This window comes from Sinocyclocheilus grahami, unplaced genomic scaffold (genome assembly GCF_001515645.1).
Source record: "Sinocyclocheilus grahami isolate Dianchi unplaced genomic scaffold, SAMN03320097.WGS_v1.1 scaffold158.1, whole genome shotgun sequence".
Lineage (NCBI taxonomy): Eukaryota > Metazoa > Chordata > Actinopteri > Cypriniformes > Cyprinidae > Sinocyclocheilus > Sinocyclocheilus grahami.
Window position 1 is genome coordinate 916735 of NW_015505337.1, and position 19922 is coordinate 936656.

At 36.7% G+C, this 19922-nt stretch overlaps 1 protein-coding gene across 1 annotated transcript; it reads left to right on the top strand.

The window, feature by feature from the left end:
- Positions 1-1584: 1584 nt before the first annotated feature.
- xdh (xanthine dehydrogenase) lies at positions 1585-19897 on the top strand. Its single transcript, XM_016282339.1, has 36 exons — positions 1585-1712; positions 1812-1869; positions 2717-2813; positions 2974-3082; positions 3277-3403; positions 3509-3570; positions 4455-4532; positions 4844-4939; positions 5050-5191; positions 6659-6751; positions 6963-7114; positions 7267-7360; positions 7858-7967; positions 9048-9232; positions 9346-9520; positions 9780-9869; positions 10397-10566; positions 10788-10914; positions 12048-12170; positions 12896-12992; positions 13240-13364; positions 13828-13961; positions 14074-14161; positions 14553-14639; positions 14775-14966; positions 15052-15197; positions 16030-16111; positions 16208-16303; positions 16384-16512; positions 17117-17191; positions 17269-17321; positions 17428-17542; positions 17654-17719; positions 18804-18992; positions 19074-19241; positions 19714-19897. Exons 1-36 carry the CDS (start codon positions 1632-1634, stop codon positions 19762-19764), a joined length of 4062 nt encoding a protein of 1353 aa, XP_016137825.1. The 5' UTR covers positions 1585-1631; the 3' UTR covers positions 19765-19897.
- The last annotated feature ends 25 nt before the right edge of the window (positions 19898-19922 follow it).

Sequence of the window (19922 nt, forward strand, 5' to 3'; positions counted from 1 at the left end):
CTGATAATCAGACATTTTTAGATGATCAGCAGTTTTTCAAACTCCCCTGTTTACATGGTTGTGGGACAAGAAAAACAAACAAACAAACAAAAAAGCTTCTGTCTCTATGTTTTGGGAGTTTTTTAGGGATTGTACTTTGATTTTATGATTGATAATAAAATCTTAGAACATAATTAATATTAACACAATTACAATTAAGTCAAGAATAAATGAGCAGGAAGAAAAATGACAATGCCAAAATTCTTTGTCTTCTTTTTTTTTTTTTTTTTTTAAAGATATTTATTTAGATATAGTTAAAGATTTAGTTAGATAAAGAAGTTAGATATTTCTGAGACACACTACCACAAAAAGCCACCAAATGATGTTGCTGCTGAATTTCTTTTGAGGACACTCAGTATTTGTGAAGGGTACATAACATATTAGTATTTGTTACTTTTAGTACTTTTTAAAATTTGTCTGATTAGGAAATTATTGGAAGCATATAAAAATAGGCAAAGAATGGGAAACATATTTATACTTACACAAAATCATAATTATTTTAGCATCATTTTTTAGCAAACATTAAAACAATTGTTTGTTATCAGAAGAGGACAGTCAGTTTACATCTGTATACTATAAGGCACAATTGTAATCCACGTTAAGATGTTTATGAATATTGTATGTTATAGAAATGTAAAATTAAGGCCTACCTCAGTACGCTGGTTCTGTTCGCTTTGGCTATGAAAGAAGCTTTGGAAGAAATAAACGGCAAAGTAAAATACCTCAAACAGTCTATAGTGTGTCGGTAAGATTGAGCTTTTCTTGTTACTTAAAGGTAGCTTACTTCTTGGACATGTCACCAAATCATGTAAAAACAAATATAAACCTACCTTTTATCAAAAGCAGCAAACAGATCTTGCTTGCTAAAATGTGGCTGCTAGTCTAGGCCTACATGTTGTTCCAAAATGACTTACTGAGTGTTTGTTTTGTTTATTTTTTCTACTTCAGAATTTCATGTTTAATTCAACCTGTTATTTGCCGTTTCTTTGAAAATGTTTACTTGCAATTTCTGAGTGAAAACTGATAGATAGATAGATAGATAGATAGATGACTTAAGAGACTCTATTCCATTTTTTTTATTAGACATTAAAGACATAACATGCAACATTTACAACTTTAACAAGACATCCAAAAAGATAACACAATTAAAGGAATGGGTTTACATTACATAGAAAAAAAAATCAATAATACTTAAAGAAAAGAAAAAAAAGACAGCATTCACCCGTTCAAATGTTTCGTTTCGCAATGCTTATAAAACAGCCCCATTAAACTCTATATAAAGATTATGTTATGTGAACTTATATCTTCTCGTTAACTCCAATTGTCATGACAAGTTTTGGATATTGAAGTCGAGTTTACAAGCTTTCACAAAAATACAAGAGACGTAATCCATTTTCTTGGCTACTTGTGAGGTTTTGCGTAGGCTACTAGCCGTCTCCTCCTGCAAGTTATTCTCCAAACAGCAGCAAGCGTGAGCTGATAAGAATCTGGTCACGTGACGCAGCGCTGAGTTCCTACACTCAATCACTCACTCACTCACTGCAACGCTCATCTCACTGATTTGATCTCAGGAACAGTGGGAATAAAAAAATATGTCGATCACAGTGGAAGAGATTAAAAACAAACTTCAGTCTCCAGGGGATGACCTTGTTTTCTTCGTTAATGGAAAAAAGGTAATCGGCTGCTTGAATAATTACATTGTTTAATGTGTTTCACTACTTATCTATTGCCAGTATAGTCAAAATGTGTTTTCCATTATTAATTCCGTGCAGATCACTGAGAAGAATGCAGAGCCTGAGAAAACACTCTTGACATATCTAAGGAGAAACTGTATCCTTTTGATCTTCTGTTCTGCTGAACAGCCTCTGTATTGAATCTGAATGCTGCTTTCTCTAAAAAAAAAAAAAAGTTATAAAATATTAGACCATAACCACAGCATTTATGAGACACTGATATTCCTGTCTTCTGGAGTTGTTGTTGGTTAAACTGAATTGTTTGATGTCTGCTGGGGTTTGGGTCAACTTCGTATTCATGAGGTTTGCTCAGTCAGGCAGTTTATTTCTTAATATTAGATATTAGTATTATATAATTCAATTCAATAATTCAAAAAAGTGGTTTAACTTTGAGATACATTTATGATAACAGTTTATTTGATTTAGTTTAGGAGAACTTAGTTGATTTTTTTTTTTTTTTGCTTTTTGCCTTTCTGTAAACCAAAAAAAGTCATGTTCATGTAACTAGTTTTATAAGTCCAACATTTGACTTGAATTACGGAAAATAAACCATGAACCAACAAATATAAATTTTAGGGGTCAAGGGTGTTACACCAACAAAGTTCATTTTAAAGGGATTGGATAGAAGACTGGATAGAAATAACTCTTTAACATAACAGCTTGCACTTACAGTATGTATTTATAATGGGTTAATCTTTGTTTTTGTCCTCAGTGTTTTAGGACATTAATTATTTACACAACTGCTATGTGATGTCAAACATGTGAGATTTATTGATCCAAACATGTAATTTTTGATTACAGAGAATGTCAGCTATGTATTGACCATGAAATCATACATTGCCATTATTTTGTAGTTTGTCATTATTTTCTACACTGATTTGGGAACACTTACTTTTTCAGTGTGATTGTTTTCAAGCTGTTTTCCTTAGAGTCACTGCTTACAGTGGGTCTGACGGGAACCAAACTGGGATGTGCTGAAGGAGGTTGTGGAGCCTGCACTGTAATGGTGTCCAAATATCATCCATATCAAAACCGGATTATGTATCTTTTTATGCACTCACATCTTGCAATAAAGTGCATTGCTGTCCTTAAAGCATGTAACAGGTTCATGGTAGCTGTTAATAATTCATATCTCATTAGTAAAGGATTCTGAAACATATGCCAGAGTTATATAGCTATGTCCTTGACGGCAAGCTTTAAGTCACTATGCAGTTAATGCCTGTCTGGCTCCTCTATGCTCTTTGCATCACTGTGCAGTAACAACCGTGGAGGGCATCGGCAGCGTGGCGAGCAAACTCCATCCTGTACAGGTCACAGTTTTATCTTATTCTTTCAGAATTGCAGATAATTATGAGAAAAGCATTTCACACTATAACATTAAAGCATAACCTCTTTCGTCCTCCATTCATTACAGTTTTAACGTTAGCTGATATATCACTTGATATACTGGTGTCCTGCTCAATTGAGGTACAGTAGCTCTAACAACAATAATCTTTTTATCCAGGAGCGAATTGCAAAGGCTCATGGGTCACAGTGTGGGTTCTGCACTCCAGGAATTGTGATGTCTATGTATGCTCTTTTGAGAAACAACCCTCAACCCAGTATGCATGATATTCAGGAGGCTTTTCAAGGTATAGTAAGAGTCGTAACTTCTGCATCTTGTTAAATTTGATCCCTTAAGTTAATATATATCTTTTCTGAATAAATCTTTCTGTTTTTAAATTGTTTGCACACAGGTAATTTATGTCGCTGTACTGGGTACAGACCTATTCTAGAAGGCTACAGAACATTTACAAAGGTAAAATAACAACTGAGTAATAATAATAATAATAAACACATTTAATAATATAAAAGTAATGGAATTTTACATTTATTTATTTTTATTAAAAGATCAAATAAAAAACGGTTTAATTAATATTAAACGATAATAGAAGATAGAGGTAACTGGCACAATCTTTCTGAGATCGGACCCAGATGCAGAATGAACAGTGATCGAATTTGACAAAACAGCAGACAAGACACAATAAGTAGGGGAGGCGTGAAACAGTTCAATATCAGCTAAGGCACAGAAATCGAAGACAGGCAAGTTGAGGAACGTTGATACTTGCCCTGGGTGCGTTCAGCTCACAGGCACTGAACCAGTCTGGCTGCCAGGCATAGGGAACCTGCTGGCAGGGAGAACACAACACTCAACACTGAACATGACAAAAACAAGACAACAGTGAGAGACTGCAAGATAAACAACAAGAAAACAAGGAACTAAAACCAAAAAAAGCACACACAGACAGGTTACTAGACTAATCCAGCCAATCACAGTGCAGATGGTATACATGGAAAAATCATGTAATGACTTGTGTGAATTTCTCGCATGCATTTATGTGAAAAAAATGTTTTTTTCATTGAGTGTTGAAACTGCCTCATGACCAAATGTCTTGTGGTTTGTGCACCTTGTCAGTGTTGTATTGTGAACTTGTGCTGAATTGTTTGGATTCAGCCAGATTTACTGAGCAAGTATGACTGATTAGTGATTACAAATACAAGATGAATTTTATCGACGTAGTCTGAGCTGGTATTACAACACACTGATGTAAAATATTCAACAGAATTACCATAGGGAATATATATATATATATATATATATATATATTTTTTTTTTATAATGTCTGCCTCTTTTAATTTCAGGATGGGGGATGCTGTGGTGGAAAAGGACAAAGTAATGGCTGCTGCTTGACTAATGGACACACACAAGAGCATGTCAATGTGAGTAGAACAGACATCCAGACACCATGCTCTATTTTCTCTGAGTACAAACACGTTCTTGTCCTAAAGCCTTGCCATTTATGATAAACCTGTAGTAGCATACTTGGATAGGAAATCAATGACATGGCAGCCATTGCTGTCTCATAGGAAACCAGTCACATGTGTGAACTGGCACTAATGAGCATGTGAGGTCAAACCTACAGCCATGAAACAAACAGTAGATGCTTCAAGATCACTGTTTTACAATCTCAGTTCTGAATGTTATCTAAGGACTTTACAAATAATTCCGACATTTCTTTCTCTATTTTTAGGACAATTCAACACTTTCAGCTCAGAAATTGTATGACCAATCAGAGTTTATGCCACTGGACCCGACACAAGAGATTATTTTCCCGCCTGAGCTCATGGTGCGAATAAAATTAGTCTTATCTGCATTGATTGACCATGGTAGTAAAATGAGGAGATTACTGCATTAAATAGATGCATCAACACTGTAAGTTATGTTTGTGCTGTACAGAGTTTAAGTAAACAGCCCCAGAGAGAGCTGAGGTTTGCTGGGGAACGGGCGCTTTGGATTCAACCCTGCTCCCTTGAAGAACTCTTGGAACTGAAGGCGACTTATCCAAACGCTAAACTAGTGGTTGGGAACACAGAAGTTGGTGAGTCCCGCATACATTGATAGAATCACTCCGCTACTTTGTTTTTGGCCATTCTAGACAAGGACTGCATCTGAAATGTCATACTCTCTGAGTAGGTACTTCATTTGTCTAGTTTGCAACCAGTAAAGGTAGGGTAGGCAATTTCAGAAAGGCTAGCAATAGCATGCTAGCTTTGAAAGCATAAGATCCCACCCTCCCTGCAAATCACTCTCCAAAGCCACACCTCCTCCAAAGCACATGAATGTGCACAGGCAGACCAGAAGTTAACCAGCAATAAAATGAGTGACACTTTGATGGAGGGTTGAATGCAACGCTGTCAGAGTACCTCATGTTTTATTCACTGGTGAGAAAACATTACATAATAACGTTTTCCATTCTCGCTCAGTCTGCAATAGCGTAACGGAACGTGCTGATGATGTATCATGTCTGTGCGAATGGTGTGCGGAGGTATGTAAATACATACATTGATAGGCAGGTAGGACAGCCTATCCTAGCCTTCAAACTGAGGAATACGATTGTACGAACACTTAATGGTCCTACACCTTCCACAGATGATATAAATACATTTAGATCACTTAACTTAGATGTGAAGAGGCTTTCAACCAGCATAACAAAAAAAATATTTTTGAACCAAATCACCTACCTGCCTTTAAAAAAGTATGTTCTGTATAGTATCTTTGTAATCTGGATGACACATAATTTCATTGTACTTTTTGTATAATGACAATAAAGATTCTGATTCTGGATGTATTACATTTGTCCTTTAATAGCGAATCATTGAATCATTCATCAACCGTTTCATTCAAAATGCTATTCATTCAGGGAAAAAAAACAAGTAATTGAATCATTCACTCAGCCGATTTGTCTGTAAACATTAATTCAATCAGAAAGTAACTGTGTTGCTCAGAGACATGAAACAGTAGAAAAATTTTTGCTGATGAGGAAGAAATAGACAAAGGCAATCCATGGCTGCGTTTTAGACACGCTCTCGCGAACCTCCCTAAAGCCTGGCTCACACTACAGGATTTTTAGCCCGATTTAGCCCCAATTTTACCCACCCCAAACAACTCTATAATATATAAAAAAAATGTATAACAGCACAAGCATACATATTTACATATAGAATGCTGCACCAAATAAATTTGTGCGGGGAAAAATGTAAACAATAAACCAACTCCATAGCAGATTCTAGGGCTTAGGACGTTCCGATTCAGCCCATTGCAAGGGTTCCGCCAGTAGTGGACACTCATGCAACATAATCAGTGACGTACATCCGAGTAAACGAGATGGAGGGAAGTTTGGCGTGATGGGCATTAAAAAAAAGAACTGAAACGCAGCCATTGTGTCTAAAATGTAAGTATGTTTACATATTATGAGTGAAAAAGCATGTTATTTCTTTGTGCAGTACTCAAAGACCATAATGCAGAATGCACAGCTGATTTTAATTGCCTTGAATCTCTCTTCTAGGTATTGAGATGAAGTTCAAAAACCTTCTTTACCCTGTGATTCTGGCCCCAGCTTACATCCCTGAGCTGAACATCATCCAAAACACACAGGATGGTAAGAGAGTCCTACACCTAAAGGGATGCTGTCAGTGTATGTTGTTTGATGGTTTAAAGCAAATATTATTTGTCAATACATTAAAATATTATAGAGTTAGAACTGTATGTTCATTCCTTTATCTGGTCTTCAATCTAGTCTTTTAGTGGCATTTCACTACTTAGGTTAACTTATAGTTGACAGTTAATCTTGGCTTGTTTTTGGTTCACAGGCATTCAGGTTGGTGCATCCGTGACGTTGACTGTGCTGGGGGACGTGCTGCGTGCAGCGGTGAAGAAGCTGCCCGCTCATCAGACGGAGGTCTTTAAGGCTGTTCTTGAGCAGCTGCGTTGGTTTGCAGGACAGCAGATCCGAAATGTTGCGGTATGTCATGTCCCTGAAGACAAAAAGTGATATAAAGTGTTTTATGTAAGTTAATGGACTTGAAAATTACTGTCAAAAGTTAATTTAATGGCTGTTTTGATAAAAGTCACATTTTCAGTTCCTTTCCGTGACTATCATATTTATGCTTTCAGGCTATTGGTGGCAATATTATGACAGCGAGTCCCATTTCAGACCTCAACCCTGTGTTTATGGCAGCCAGCTGCAAGCTAACAGTGATGTCCAAAGGTACAACTTTTTTTTTTTTCATGTTCAAGGATCAAAGGTTGTAGCATTTCATGATCTGATACAGAATACAGTGGCAGAGGCAATGTAGAGAAAACAGGCAATCTCCAATGATATCCTATTCCATTAGTGTGCAGTCATTTTACATATAGTTCTGCTGGCGTCTGAATATTACGTAATAGCTTGAAGTCTAAATTAGAGATACTTTTTAATAATTGTATAGTTTCTCAGTGTTTTACAGCTGATTGGAAGATTGTGGTATATAGTACAGGGGTTAAAGGATACTGAAAGCTATGGTAAACAGGACTTTTGCAGTACAATGTATCAGTCTAGAAACATATACTGTAGGGTGTTGACCCTATATGTTTTATTGACACTGTGTCCATGTTCTTTGTTCTGCAGTTTTTATGCCAGCAGAGAACAGTTGATTAATGAATTAAACTGTCAATGTATGTTTTAGAAATTATTTAAAAAATCTCTGTGATGTCTGATGTTTAAAGGGGAGAAACGTGTTCTTGAAATGGATGGCAAGTTCTTCCCTGGTTATAGAAAGACCATTTTGAAGCCAGAAGAGATTCTGTTGTCCATTGAGATTCCATACACAAGAAAGGTCTGCATTCAAAACATTCTGCGATTAAAAATACTCTGAAATGATCATTTTTTCATAATGTACTTACTATATGTCATTCTAAGTCTCATTAGACTTTCTTTCTTTCTTTGGAATACAAAAGAGATGTTGAAGAATCTACTGGTTACTATTTTCCATATAATGAAAGGGAAAGGGCATTAAGACTGTTGAGGTCTAACACCATAATATTAGCAAAAAAGTGGCCCAAAAGACATGTATGTTATATTCCAAGTCGCTTGGAGCCATACGATACCTGGCTTCTTCTACGTGTTCAAACTTGTTGCATTACAAGAAAGTCAGTTGGGTTTGGGACAATATGAAGCAGAGTAATGATGACAGAATTTGCATTTTTGGGTGAACTACTTTTTTTTTATTTATTTTTTTAGTTTTAGGTCCGTAAGATTTTTTTTAAATAAATACTTCTATTCATCAAAGATACATTAACTGCATTACAAGAAAGTCAGTTGGGTTTGGGACAATATGAAGCAGAGTAATGATGACAGAATTTTTGGGTGAACTACTTTTTTTTAATTTATTTTTTTAGTTTTAGGTCCGTAAGATTTTTTTTAAATAAATACTTCTATTCATCAAAGATACATTAAATTGATCGAATGTTACAGTGAAGAGTTTTTCATTAGAGAATCCTGAAAACAAATTGTCATGGTTTCCAGAAAAATATTAAGCAGCTCAACTGTTTTCAACATTGATAATAATAAGAAATGTTTCTTGAGCAGCAAATCAGCATGATTTCTGAAGGATCATGTGTCACTGAAGACTGGAGTGATGACAGTTGAAAATTCAGCTTTGCCATTACTGGGATAAATTAGAGTTTCAAATATATTAAAATAGAAAACAGTTATTTTAAATTGGAATAATATTTCATAATATTAGTGTTTTACTGTATTTTTGATTTTTTTTAAATTTAGCCTTAGTAAGCATAGAAGACCTCTTTCAAAAACATAAAAAAATCTTACCAACCAAAACTTTTAATGGTGTTGTATCTCATTCATATTCACATGAAATAGATTAAATTTGGAGTCACTCTGTGAATTTGTGTTTTAGGGCCAGTACTTCTCAGCTTTCAAACAGTCTCCTCGCAAAGAGGATGACATTGCCATTGTCACATGTGGGATGAATGTATTCTTCAAGGAGCAATCCAATATAGTGCAGAGTATCCGGATAAGCTATGGAGGAATGGCCCCTGTTACTGTCCTTGCCACGGCCACATGCAACAGGTTACTCAACAGGTAGAGGACGCTGTCTGGGAGGTTTTCTAGCAAATTTCTGATATTCTTTTCTGACATTCAGCCTCATTCAAGAATCATTGCATCAGTTTCACACAATCTTTATTTGATTGAAGGCAATGGAATGAGGAGCTCCTAGAGGAAGCCTGCACGTCATTGGTGGAGGAGATGAGCTTGTCTCCTTCAGCTCCTGGTGGGATGGTGACATACAGACGCACACTGACCATCAGCCTCTTCTACAAGTTCTTCCTCAATGTCCAGCACAAACTGTCTCTGGACCTGCAGAAGGAGGTTGTTTTTCACACTTACACAATCAAGAGTTTGAAAAATTCTGCTTGGCTCCAAAATATTTATCGGTAATTTAAATGATTTAAATTAAATAATACATTCGAATGGCTAGTAAGATATGGCTTTTTTTTTGTTGCAATTTGCAGATGTGCTCAAAAGTTATTTTTGGACACTGATTCTACTCTTTATTACTTTCTAACAGTCCAAGACTATATGTTCTTGGTCACATTAGGGTTAATTGTAAACTGTGTAAACTCTATAGGGTGTGACTGTGGAAGACGTCCGACCCGAATATGCTACTGCTACTGAGCTCTTCCAGTTGGACTCACCGTCCAGTGTACAGCTGTACCAGGTACAAATATATCAGCATTTAGCAGCTTCATCTGTGCATTATGTGTTGGCTGATAAATCCAAAGTTCTGTCATGAAACTCTACATGGCGCAGTCCGATAGGTGTAACTCAATCAGACATAATGACATCAATATCACATTGCACAGCTAATTGGTCCTTTGTTGTATCAGCAGCCAATGAGCTTGCTGCTCAACATTCAGATACTTGGCTAGTGCTTGCTGTAGCAGTTGAAGCGTGCTTCAGAAACCCTCCACCTTCCCCATCTCCACCTGTATAGATCTGCGACAGGGTGATTCTTGTATGCTATATATGTTTTTTTTTTCATATGTGCAGCAGAAGTATTTCTTACTGGCTCACAGCAGCATGATGTGGATGTATTGGCAGTAGCAAATCTCGGTACTTGCTCTGCCGCAGCAGCAGCGTAGCAGATCTATTCCACCAAGACCAAAACATTAACATTGTCATGTACATTACCATGCCGATCCCTCCGAGAGTTGTCATGATAGAACTTTATTTCTTTGTTTGCAGGCAGTTCCCCCTGGTCATAATAGTGATGATGTGGTGGGGCAACCGATCATGCATCTCTCTGCGCTTAAGCAGGCCACAGGAGAAGCGATCTACTGTGACGACATCCCCTGTTATGAAAATGAGCTCCATTTGGCTTTGGTCACCAGTACTAAAGCTCACGCACTCATAAAGTTAGTTGAAAATAAAACACGTCATGTTTTGGAATGATTTAGTGTTGAGTTAAAGCCAAGTATATGACTTGTCATGTGCACATTGATGTTGTTAAAGTGAACCTACATTCATTGTCTTTATGACGTGCCATAAAAAAGTTCAGTTCTGAACTATAGTGATCTGAGACAATGATTACCCATGATTAGGTGTTAACTATGTGTGCATGTGTTTCTCTTTGTAGATCCATTGATACCTCCGATGCAATGGCAGTTCCTGGAGTGGTTGCATTTATCTCTGCTAAAGACATACCAGGAAGTAACATGACAGGACCTGTTGTTTATGATGAGACCGTTTTTGCAGATGATAAGGTGAATTTTCTGTGCAGTATTTCTAATGAGAGACATTATTACACAGACAGCTATTCAATTGTTTTGGCTTTTATAGGCTATAGAAGTCAGTTGTTAGTTATGATGCATATTGGCTCAGGCATAAGGTGACCATAACACAATGGCTTTTACATTTCTTTCACAAAACAGAGAGTATACTTTGGAAGTCGTAGTAAATGACGTCATGCATTTGTGACAGATGTTTATGGATTCCCATGCAAAATGTATCTCACATGCATCTCACTTGATTGCAGAGTAGGCTACTCTATGATCAGGCGTTTTTCAACGGCATAATCATTTATTGATGCAGTTACACTTTGATATGCGCTTTCTTGGTTGAGCATCTTGGACTTGGCAAAGTTAAAAAATAATCTTAATCTACCCTATAAAATGTCACACATTTGAAGCAAAGCCCTTTATTGCTGTTTCTTATGGAAGCCTGTTTCCATCTCAGAGTGAAAAAGTAAAGTTAATTGCAAGAAAGTAAGAGAAATTAAGTCACTTTGTTATAGATATGGCACATTGCGAGATACTAAGTCTAATTTATGAGAAATTAGGTCACAGTTACGAAGAAATACATGTAAATTGGGATATATTTTACAATTACCTTTTTCCTTCTGAGTTGGAAATGAGCTTCCATACATGTTTGAATCACTTTTATTTAAATTGATTTAAATCTTTCATATGTCTTTGATATGTGTCATTGACAGTGTTATAAACTGCTGTTCAAAAGTTTGGGATCAGTAAGATTTTTATTTTTTGCTTTAAGAAGTGAATTCTTTTATTCAGCAAGGATGCAATAAATTAATCGAAAGTGACAGTACAGACTTTATTTTTGAATAAAAGACTTATTTTAAAGTAAAATGCTTATTTTTATTACGTTAAATTCTGTTCTTTTAAACTCTTTATTTATCAAAGAATCATGAAATACTTTTTACTCTATTTACTTTATTAAATTAAAGCAGTTGTGATGAGGAAAATCATTCAAAAATGTTACTAACCCCAAACTTTTGATTGGGATCATTATGATTGGAATGCGTGATGTGTCTCACATGCATATAATGTGTCGCTTTTGTTTACTCATGTAGAGTCCTAACACTGATCTTTCATGCTAGGTCACATGTGTTGGACATATAGTGGGGGCATTTGTGGCAGACACACAGGCCCATGCTCAGAGAGCAGCCAAAGCTGTGAAGATTAGCTATGAGGAACTGCAGCCTGTGATTGTCACCATTCAGGTCTGTATCTACTTCACATTCACATTTACTCTCACCATAGCAAATAGAACCATCTAGCTATGGAACAATGGTTTTGTCGTGTGTGGTGGATAGAACCCAAATGCAACACAGCCACCAAGTTCTCATATTTACAAAAAATTTGAAAAGTAGCACAAAAATGGGTGCATCTGATCTGACCTGACTTCCGCCCACAGAGCTGGAAAACAAAAGACCTAGACAGGAGACAGAAGGGCACATAGCACACAGAAACAAACATGCTCACACCAAAAACAATGACATGACAGAAGAGCACATGGCAAATGAACATCAACACAAACTACTTGCTCTAACAGGAAACAAGACACGAGACAGACAAAAGTGCCTGGATGTCAGGATCCAGACACCAAAACCAAACCAAAGGATTTTACAGTTCACATAAATTTGTGTATTGAAAATTATACACAAAAGGCCTGTAAAAAAATCAAACAGTGTAATCCTCATAGGACTGAAAATATGACCTACAACCAATTTTTGGTTTCAAAACCACCGAAGCACACAATATTATCGCAAAACATTTGGTGCTGTGCTCTGACCTTTCACCCCTGCACAGTGGTTTCCCTGCTGTCATCATTACATAACAGGATTTTTCAAGGTTTTCAGGGAAACAGCTTGTTCAAAATACACATAACACATAGAGATAAGCTTGACTGGTTTGCTAACATGTTTACGTTCACTCTTTCAAACAGGATGCTATTGCCAACAAGTCCTTCTTTCAGCCGGTGAGAAGTATAGAGAGAGGAGATGTTGCACAAGGATTCAAAGACTCTGATCACATCCTGCATGGTATAACCTTGTTTTTATTTAAAAGGATAGTGACACTGCATTAAGCCTCTTTGTGAAGAATGAAAGTTATCTAATAAAGATTCACATTATTTAAAACCATGTGTTTTATGAAACCGACAGTCTGTACTCTGCACAAATTCTGTGGTAGATCTGCAGTTTTCTTCCTTGCCATTTATATAAAACGATTCTTGTTCAGACCTGTTCCTCTTTCATTTCATGAGCTGACACTAAATATGTGATTCTGCAGGTGAGATGCACATTGGAGGGCAGGAACAGTTTTATCTGGAGACTAACTGCACACTTGCTTTCCCTCGTGGAGAGGATGGAGAAATGGAGCTGTTTGTGTCCACACAGTCGGCCTCCAAGACTCAAGTAAACAAAAGAAATCACTCTCTGTAGGGGACTGGTGAAAGATATTGATTTATATCCACATTCTCAATCAAAACAGAGTTTAAACTGCACAAGACATATAAGAATGGTGATGATAGCTTGACAAAATATGATTAATTATTTATTTTATTTTTTTCTTCCAATATTTAATTTTAAAATAATATTTGATTAATATACATTCTATTTAAAAATAATATAAGTAGAAAATAAATAATTTAATAAATTAAATAAGCATCATGTTAGAAGGTTTTACATGCCCAAATCAAATAGAAAAACCCTTAGTCAGTCAGACAGACAGATAGACAGACAAACAGCAGATGCTATGATTCCTCTCATTTAAAATGGTTAATTAATTAGTAACCAAAAATACGATAGGATTATTAATGATGTGATATATAGGTGATTGTACTGTCCTAATGCAAATCATGTGCTGTGTTTACCTCAGGCCCTAGTGGCTAAAGCTCTGGGAGTGCCTGCCAACCGGGTGGTGTGCCGTGTAAAGAGGATGGGAGGAGGATTTGGAGGGAAAGAGAGTCGGAGCACCATTCTGTCCACTGTGGTTGCTGTTGCCGCACATACGTATGACTATAACACAAACTAATGTAACCGTGTTAATGTGCCTATTTACATAAAGTGATGTTGTAAGTAGCAACGTGAAGGCTAAACGTTTAGTTTGGCCTTTCTCTTTTAGGGTCAAGCGGCCAGTTCGCTGCATGCTAGATCGCGATGAGGACATGCTGGTCACAGGTGGTCGGCATCCATTCTTTGGACATTACAAGGTGAAAAATTTTGCAAATTAGCCAGATATTGTCCTTTAGGTTTGGCTGGGATTTCTAAATTGCCTAAAATGTCAAGGTTTGGGCTTTGGTTTTTTATTGACATGCTCTTTACAGTCCTCATGCATTATATGTACACATATGTGCATTGCTTTGACCGTTCTCTGTCGATCCTACCTTCTAGCACACCACGATTGGTCGATTAAGTATAATGTCTGTACACTATTGGTCAAACTACTTTCAGCAAGTATAAAAAAACAATAAGAAAACAAAACCAAAACCCAGTTATTTTAGGCCATTTAGAAATCCCCGCAAGGACATGTGGTCACACACTATTGTCCTCGTCCTTGCTAGACTAGTCTCATACACTATCGCTCTGTAATCTGATGTCTAGGTTGGGTACATGAACAATGGAAAAGTGATGGCACTTGAAGTGATGCTCTACAGCAACGCAGGCAATTCACTGGACCTGTCATTGTCAGTGAGTAGGCATCTCAAAAGTTTTGAACATCTATGAACTTGAACACCACACCCCCTGGTGGTCAATAACACACATTGTAAGATATTCTTTCTTATATTCGAGGCCTAAATGTGTATCCTGTTTATCAATGCACAGATCCTGGAGAGGGCACTATTCCACATGGATAACTCCTACAACATTCCTAACATCCGTGGCACAGGCTACATGTGTAAAACCAACTTGCCGTCTAACTCAGCGTTCAGAGGCTTTGGTGGGCCGCAGGGCATGATGATCGCAGAGAGCTGGATGAGTGATGTGGCTTTGAGCTGTGGTCTGCCTGCTGAAGAGGTTCATACTGCAACTTTCTCTCTCTCACAGTCCATAGTACACAAACATTAACGTCACATGTAACAGAACTCTCTACTACTTCCAGGTGAGGAGGATGAACATGTACAAGGAGGGGGATTTCACACCCTTCAATCAACGTCTGGACAAGTTCACCATCGATCGCTGTTGGGAGGAGTGCATGCAGCTCTCAGACTTCAACAAGCGCAAGGATGCAGTGGAACAATACAACAGGTTAGAAATAATCATAAATATTGAGCTCATCAACACAACCAAAAGCTTGTGCAGTTTAAAGAGGCGTATAGTAAGAAAACATGTTTTCGTTGATATTTTGAGTGTATTGATGTAAATTATATTAACTTTTAAAACCTTTACTGACATTATAAGATAAGAAAAATAATAACAAAATGTAAATAAATAGTAAATAATAATAAATAATCAATAATATATCTCTTTCTCTCCTTCAGTTGCTCTTTTAAAAACAAATTCAATTAATTGTATTGTTTTATTTTAATATTTTATACTAATATCATACACTGTACACTTTTCAGTGTCACTAGAGCAGCGTCAGTATTGTTATTGTTAATTAAATCAAAAACTTTTAAAAATCCTTTATTTTAATTGGAATAAAGCAAAAAAAAAAGATGATACACTTAAAAAAAGTCTTAAAGGACAAAATAAGAATGTTGCATTGGCAATTAACTGAAAAACATAAATTCAGGTTAAAGTATCAAAATTACTTAAACTAAAGCTGAAATAGAAACAGAAATATATATACATAAAAAAAAAATAATAATAAATAAAAATTACAAAAGCACATAACAAACTTACTAAAACTTAATCTAAAATTAAAATAATATATTAAAAAATACTACAATATTATATACATATAAATATATAACCTATACAATGTATAATAATACTAGGCAGCATAAATTCTATAAGTCAGAGCCAGAGAGCCAGCACTTCATTGTTAGATTTTATTTGTATATTGCTATAAAAATGTTCTCAGTTTAGGTACTGCATAGCTTCTTGGGTAAGGATTGCTGTAATACTTTAATTCCAGGCAGCATCGTTGGACCAAAAGAGGATTATCCATCATTCCCACCAAGTTTGGAATCAGCTTCACTGCTGTCTTCCTCAACCAGGTCAGCCCTTTTCCTCTCAGGCTCTAAATAATTATAAATATTATAATAAAATAAATAAAGAGGCGATTATGTGTATGATGGTTATTTTTGATTCAGGCAGGAGCATTGGTACTTGTGTACTCAGATGGTTCGGTTTTACTAACTCATGGTGGAACAGAGATGGGACAAGGCCTGCACACTAAAATGGTCCAGGTAATGCAAACAAGGCACAACAAAAATACTATATTAAATTGTTTGTCACAACTGTTCGTATTAATTTTTGTGTTGTGCAGGTGGCCAGTAAAACTCTTGGAATCCCCTGCTCAAAGATTCACATCACAGAGACCAGCACTAACACAGTTCCCAACACCAGCCCTACGGCCGCCTCCGCCTCCTCAGATCTTAACGGCATGGCCATCTATGTAAGCCTCATGCAGCAGCTATTCATATTTATGACACTTTTTTATGTACACTACCGTTCAAAAGTTTTGGGTCAGGAAGTTTTTTTCCCCTCACATTTAATTGATCAAAAGTGACAGTAAAGCCTTTTACTATGCTAGAAAAAAAATCTTTTTGAAATGAATGCTGTTCTTTTGAACTTTCTAGCCATCAAAAAATCCTGAAAAAACTATTGTCAACATTTATAATAATTTAATAACTATTTAATATCAACAAATCAGCATATCCAAATGATTTCTGAATGATCATGTCACACCGAAGACTGGAGTAATAGCTGCTGAAAATTCAGCTTTGCCATCACAGGAATAAATAATATTTTAAAATATATTAAAATCAGTTATTTAACATTATTACTGTACTTTTTGGCCAAATAAATGCAGCCTTGGCGAGCAAAAGAAACTTCTTTCAAAAACATTAAAACATTTTGATCGACCCCAAAGTTCTGAACAGTACTTTATGTCAGCCATCGAACTAATCCACAATATTTCAAATCAATATTTGTCAACAAATATTGACATACAACATACAACACAACATTTACATACAACACCCTGATTTTTTCCACAGAACGCTTGCCAGACATTACTACAGAGACTTCAGCCTTACAAAGACAAAAACCTCAAAGGCTGCTGGGAGGATTGGGTCAGTATCAGTTTTTGTATGCAATTATTCATCGAATGTTTCATATTTTATATATTACATTGTATTCACATTTGCAGGTGAAAGCAGCATATTTCGACAGAGTTAATTTGTCTGCCAATGGATTTTACAAGTATGTTAATTTCAGAATGGTTTCTTCAGCTATAATTGAATCATTTCTAATCGTGTTGGTCCTCATAGAATTTAGGAATTATTATTCATTTGATTATATTTTATAGGACTCCAGATCTTGGCTATGATTTTGAAACAAATTCAGGAAAGCCATTTAACTACTTCAGTTATGGCGTGGCCGTCTCAGAGGTGGAGATAGACTGTCTAACTGGCAGTCATAAGGTAATGCCAGTGTGAAACGTGTATTTGTTATGTTCAAACTGGACAACTGGTCTGCATAATAGATTATATATTTGAGATCCATACTTCAAAGTTAACTATCTCTCCTGTCAGAATCTTCATACATCCATAGTCATGGATGTGGGCAAGAGTTTAAATCCAGCATTGGACATTGGACAGGTATTTCATCTAAATTTAATCAAACGGATCACACCATTGTCAATTCCTCTTAAAGGGTTAGTTCACCAAAAAATGAAAATTAGGCTGCGTTTTACTCACCCCCGGGGCATCCTAGGTGTATATGACTTTCTTCTTTCAGATGAATCCAGTCGGAGTTATATAAAAAATTGTCTTTGATCTTTCAAGCTGTTTAATGCCACTCAGTGGGTGTTGCATTGCTTTGGTCTAAAAGAACTTAAATAAAAATCGCCCATCCATAAAAAAAAGTGTCTCACACGGCTCCGGGGGGTGAACAAAGAAAGGCCTTCTGTAGCGAATCGATGCGTTTTTGTAAGAAAAACATCCATATTCAAAACGTAATAATCACTTTAATGTAGCTTGCACCAACAGTTGTACACAGAAGCAGTTCCGGGCTGATGAGCTATGAGTTCAGCACTGCGCATGCGCCGGTGAGTCTCGTGAACACCAACGTTTGTTTACAGGAGCAAAGGAAGCAAAGTTTCCTTACTTTAGCAAAGGAAAACCAGTCTCCTCTTGGCTTATATCAAAATCCTCTGACATGCTTATTTACAAATCCTCGTTTTGTACTTCTAATTCTTGACCGTTGTTTTGTTTTGATCTCTCCGCTGCGTTTCCGTGTGCGTCATTTCTGAGCGGCACATGAGCAACGCCGACCTCATACGTCATTCCCCCGGAACTGCTTCTGTTTACAACAGTGAGCGCAAGCTAGATTCCAGTGATTATTACGTTTTGAATATGGATATTTTTCTTACAAAAACACATCGATTTGCTACAGAAGGCCTTTGTTTACCCCCCGGAGCCGTGTGAGACACTTTTTTTTATGGATGGGCGATTTTTAAGTAAGTTCTTTTGGACTGAAGCAATGCAACACCCGCTGAGTGGCATTAAACAGCTTGAAAGATCAAAGACAATTTTTTATATAACTCCGACTGGATTCGTCTGAAAGAAGAAAGTCATATACACCTAGGATGCCTCGGGGGTGAGTAAAACGCAGCCTAATTTTCATTTTTGGGTGAACTAACCCTTTAAATATAATCTGTATAATTTGTGGCTGTGTGTGCAGGTGGAGGGTGGGTTCATGCAAGGTTTAGGTCTGTTCACGCTGGAGGAACTACGCTACTCTCCTGATGGTTACCTGTATACTCGTGGACCTGGGATGTATAAGATTCCCGCTTTCGGGGATATTCCCATTGAATTAAAGATCTCGCTGCTCAGAGACACTCCTAATGAGAAGGCCATCTTCTCCTCAAAGGTTAGATGAACCTCAACAACTAACTCCCCTGTAAGATCATAGTTTGAGTCTGTTAACTCTTATGGCTCTGTTTTTACTCAGGCTGTGGGTGAGCCTCCTCTCTTTCTGGCAGCCTCAGTGTTTTATGCCATTAAAGATGCCATCACAGCTGCCAGGGCTGAGTCCAATCTGACTGGACCCTTCAGACTGGACAGCCCCGCCACGCCTGAACGGATACGAAATGCCTGTGAAGACAAGTTTACTAAACTGGTATGTAGTAACTTTCACTGTTGACTGTTGGCTTCATATAATGCATAATTGCACATCGGCATCAAATCTGAACCATGGTCATTTCAGGTTCAGATTTGATGTGAATGTGTCGTTATACACATTTAAATCAAGTCAGACTTTACCATTTGAACGTTTGGACTCGATTTTTTGGACCATTTTTTTCATCAAGGATGAATGAAATTGAAGATAGTTTATTTTAAGTTGTAAGAATATTTCACAAGATTACTGTTTTTATAGTTTCTGATCAAATAAATGCAGCCTTGGTGAGCATAAGAGACTTCTGTCAAAAACTGACTTCAAATTTTTGAATGGTAGCGTACATACAACTTCAGAATCAAATATGGCATTCATGGAGCTGCTTGATGTGGTTTTATTGTTTGATATCATATCAGCTGCTTTTGACAGGGCCTACTGAAGTTTGTTGACCATTGTATGTTTGCGTTTATTTTAGTGTCCTCCTGCGGATCCTGGCACTTTTATTCCATGGGCAGTGCAGGTGTAAGACACAGCAAAGCCCATTTAAAGTCAGATTGATGAATCATTTAATGAATCAAAATGGACTGTTTACTTTCCTAATGCACATGCCTGGTCTTGTGTATGATTTATCTGTGCATGTTATTCCAAAGGAAAAATAATGTATGTTGTTGTAATCTTTAAGCA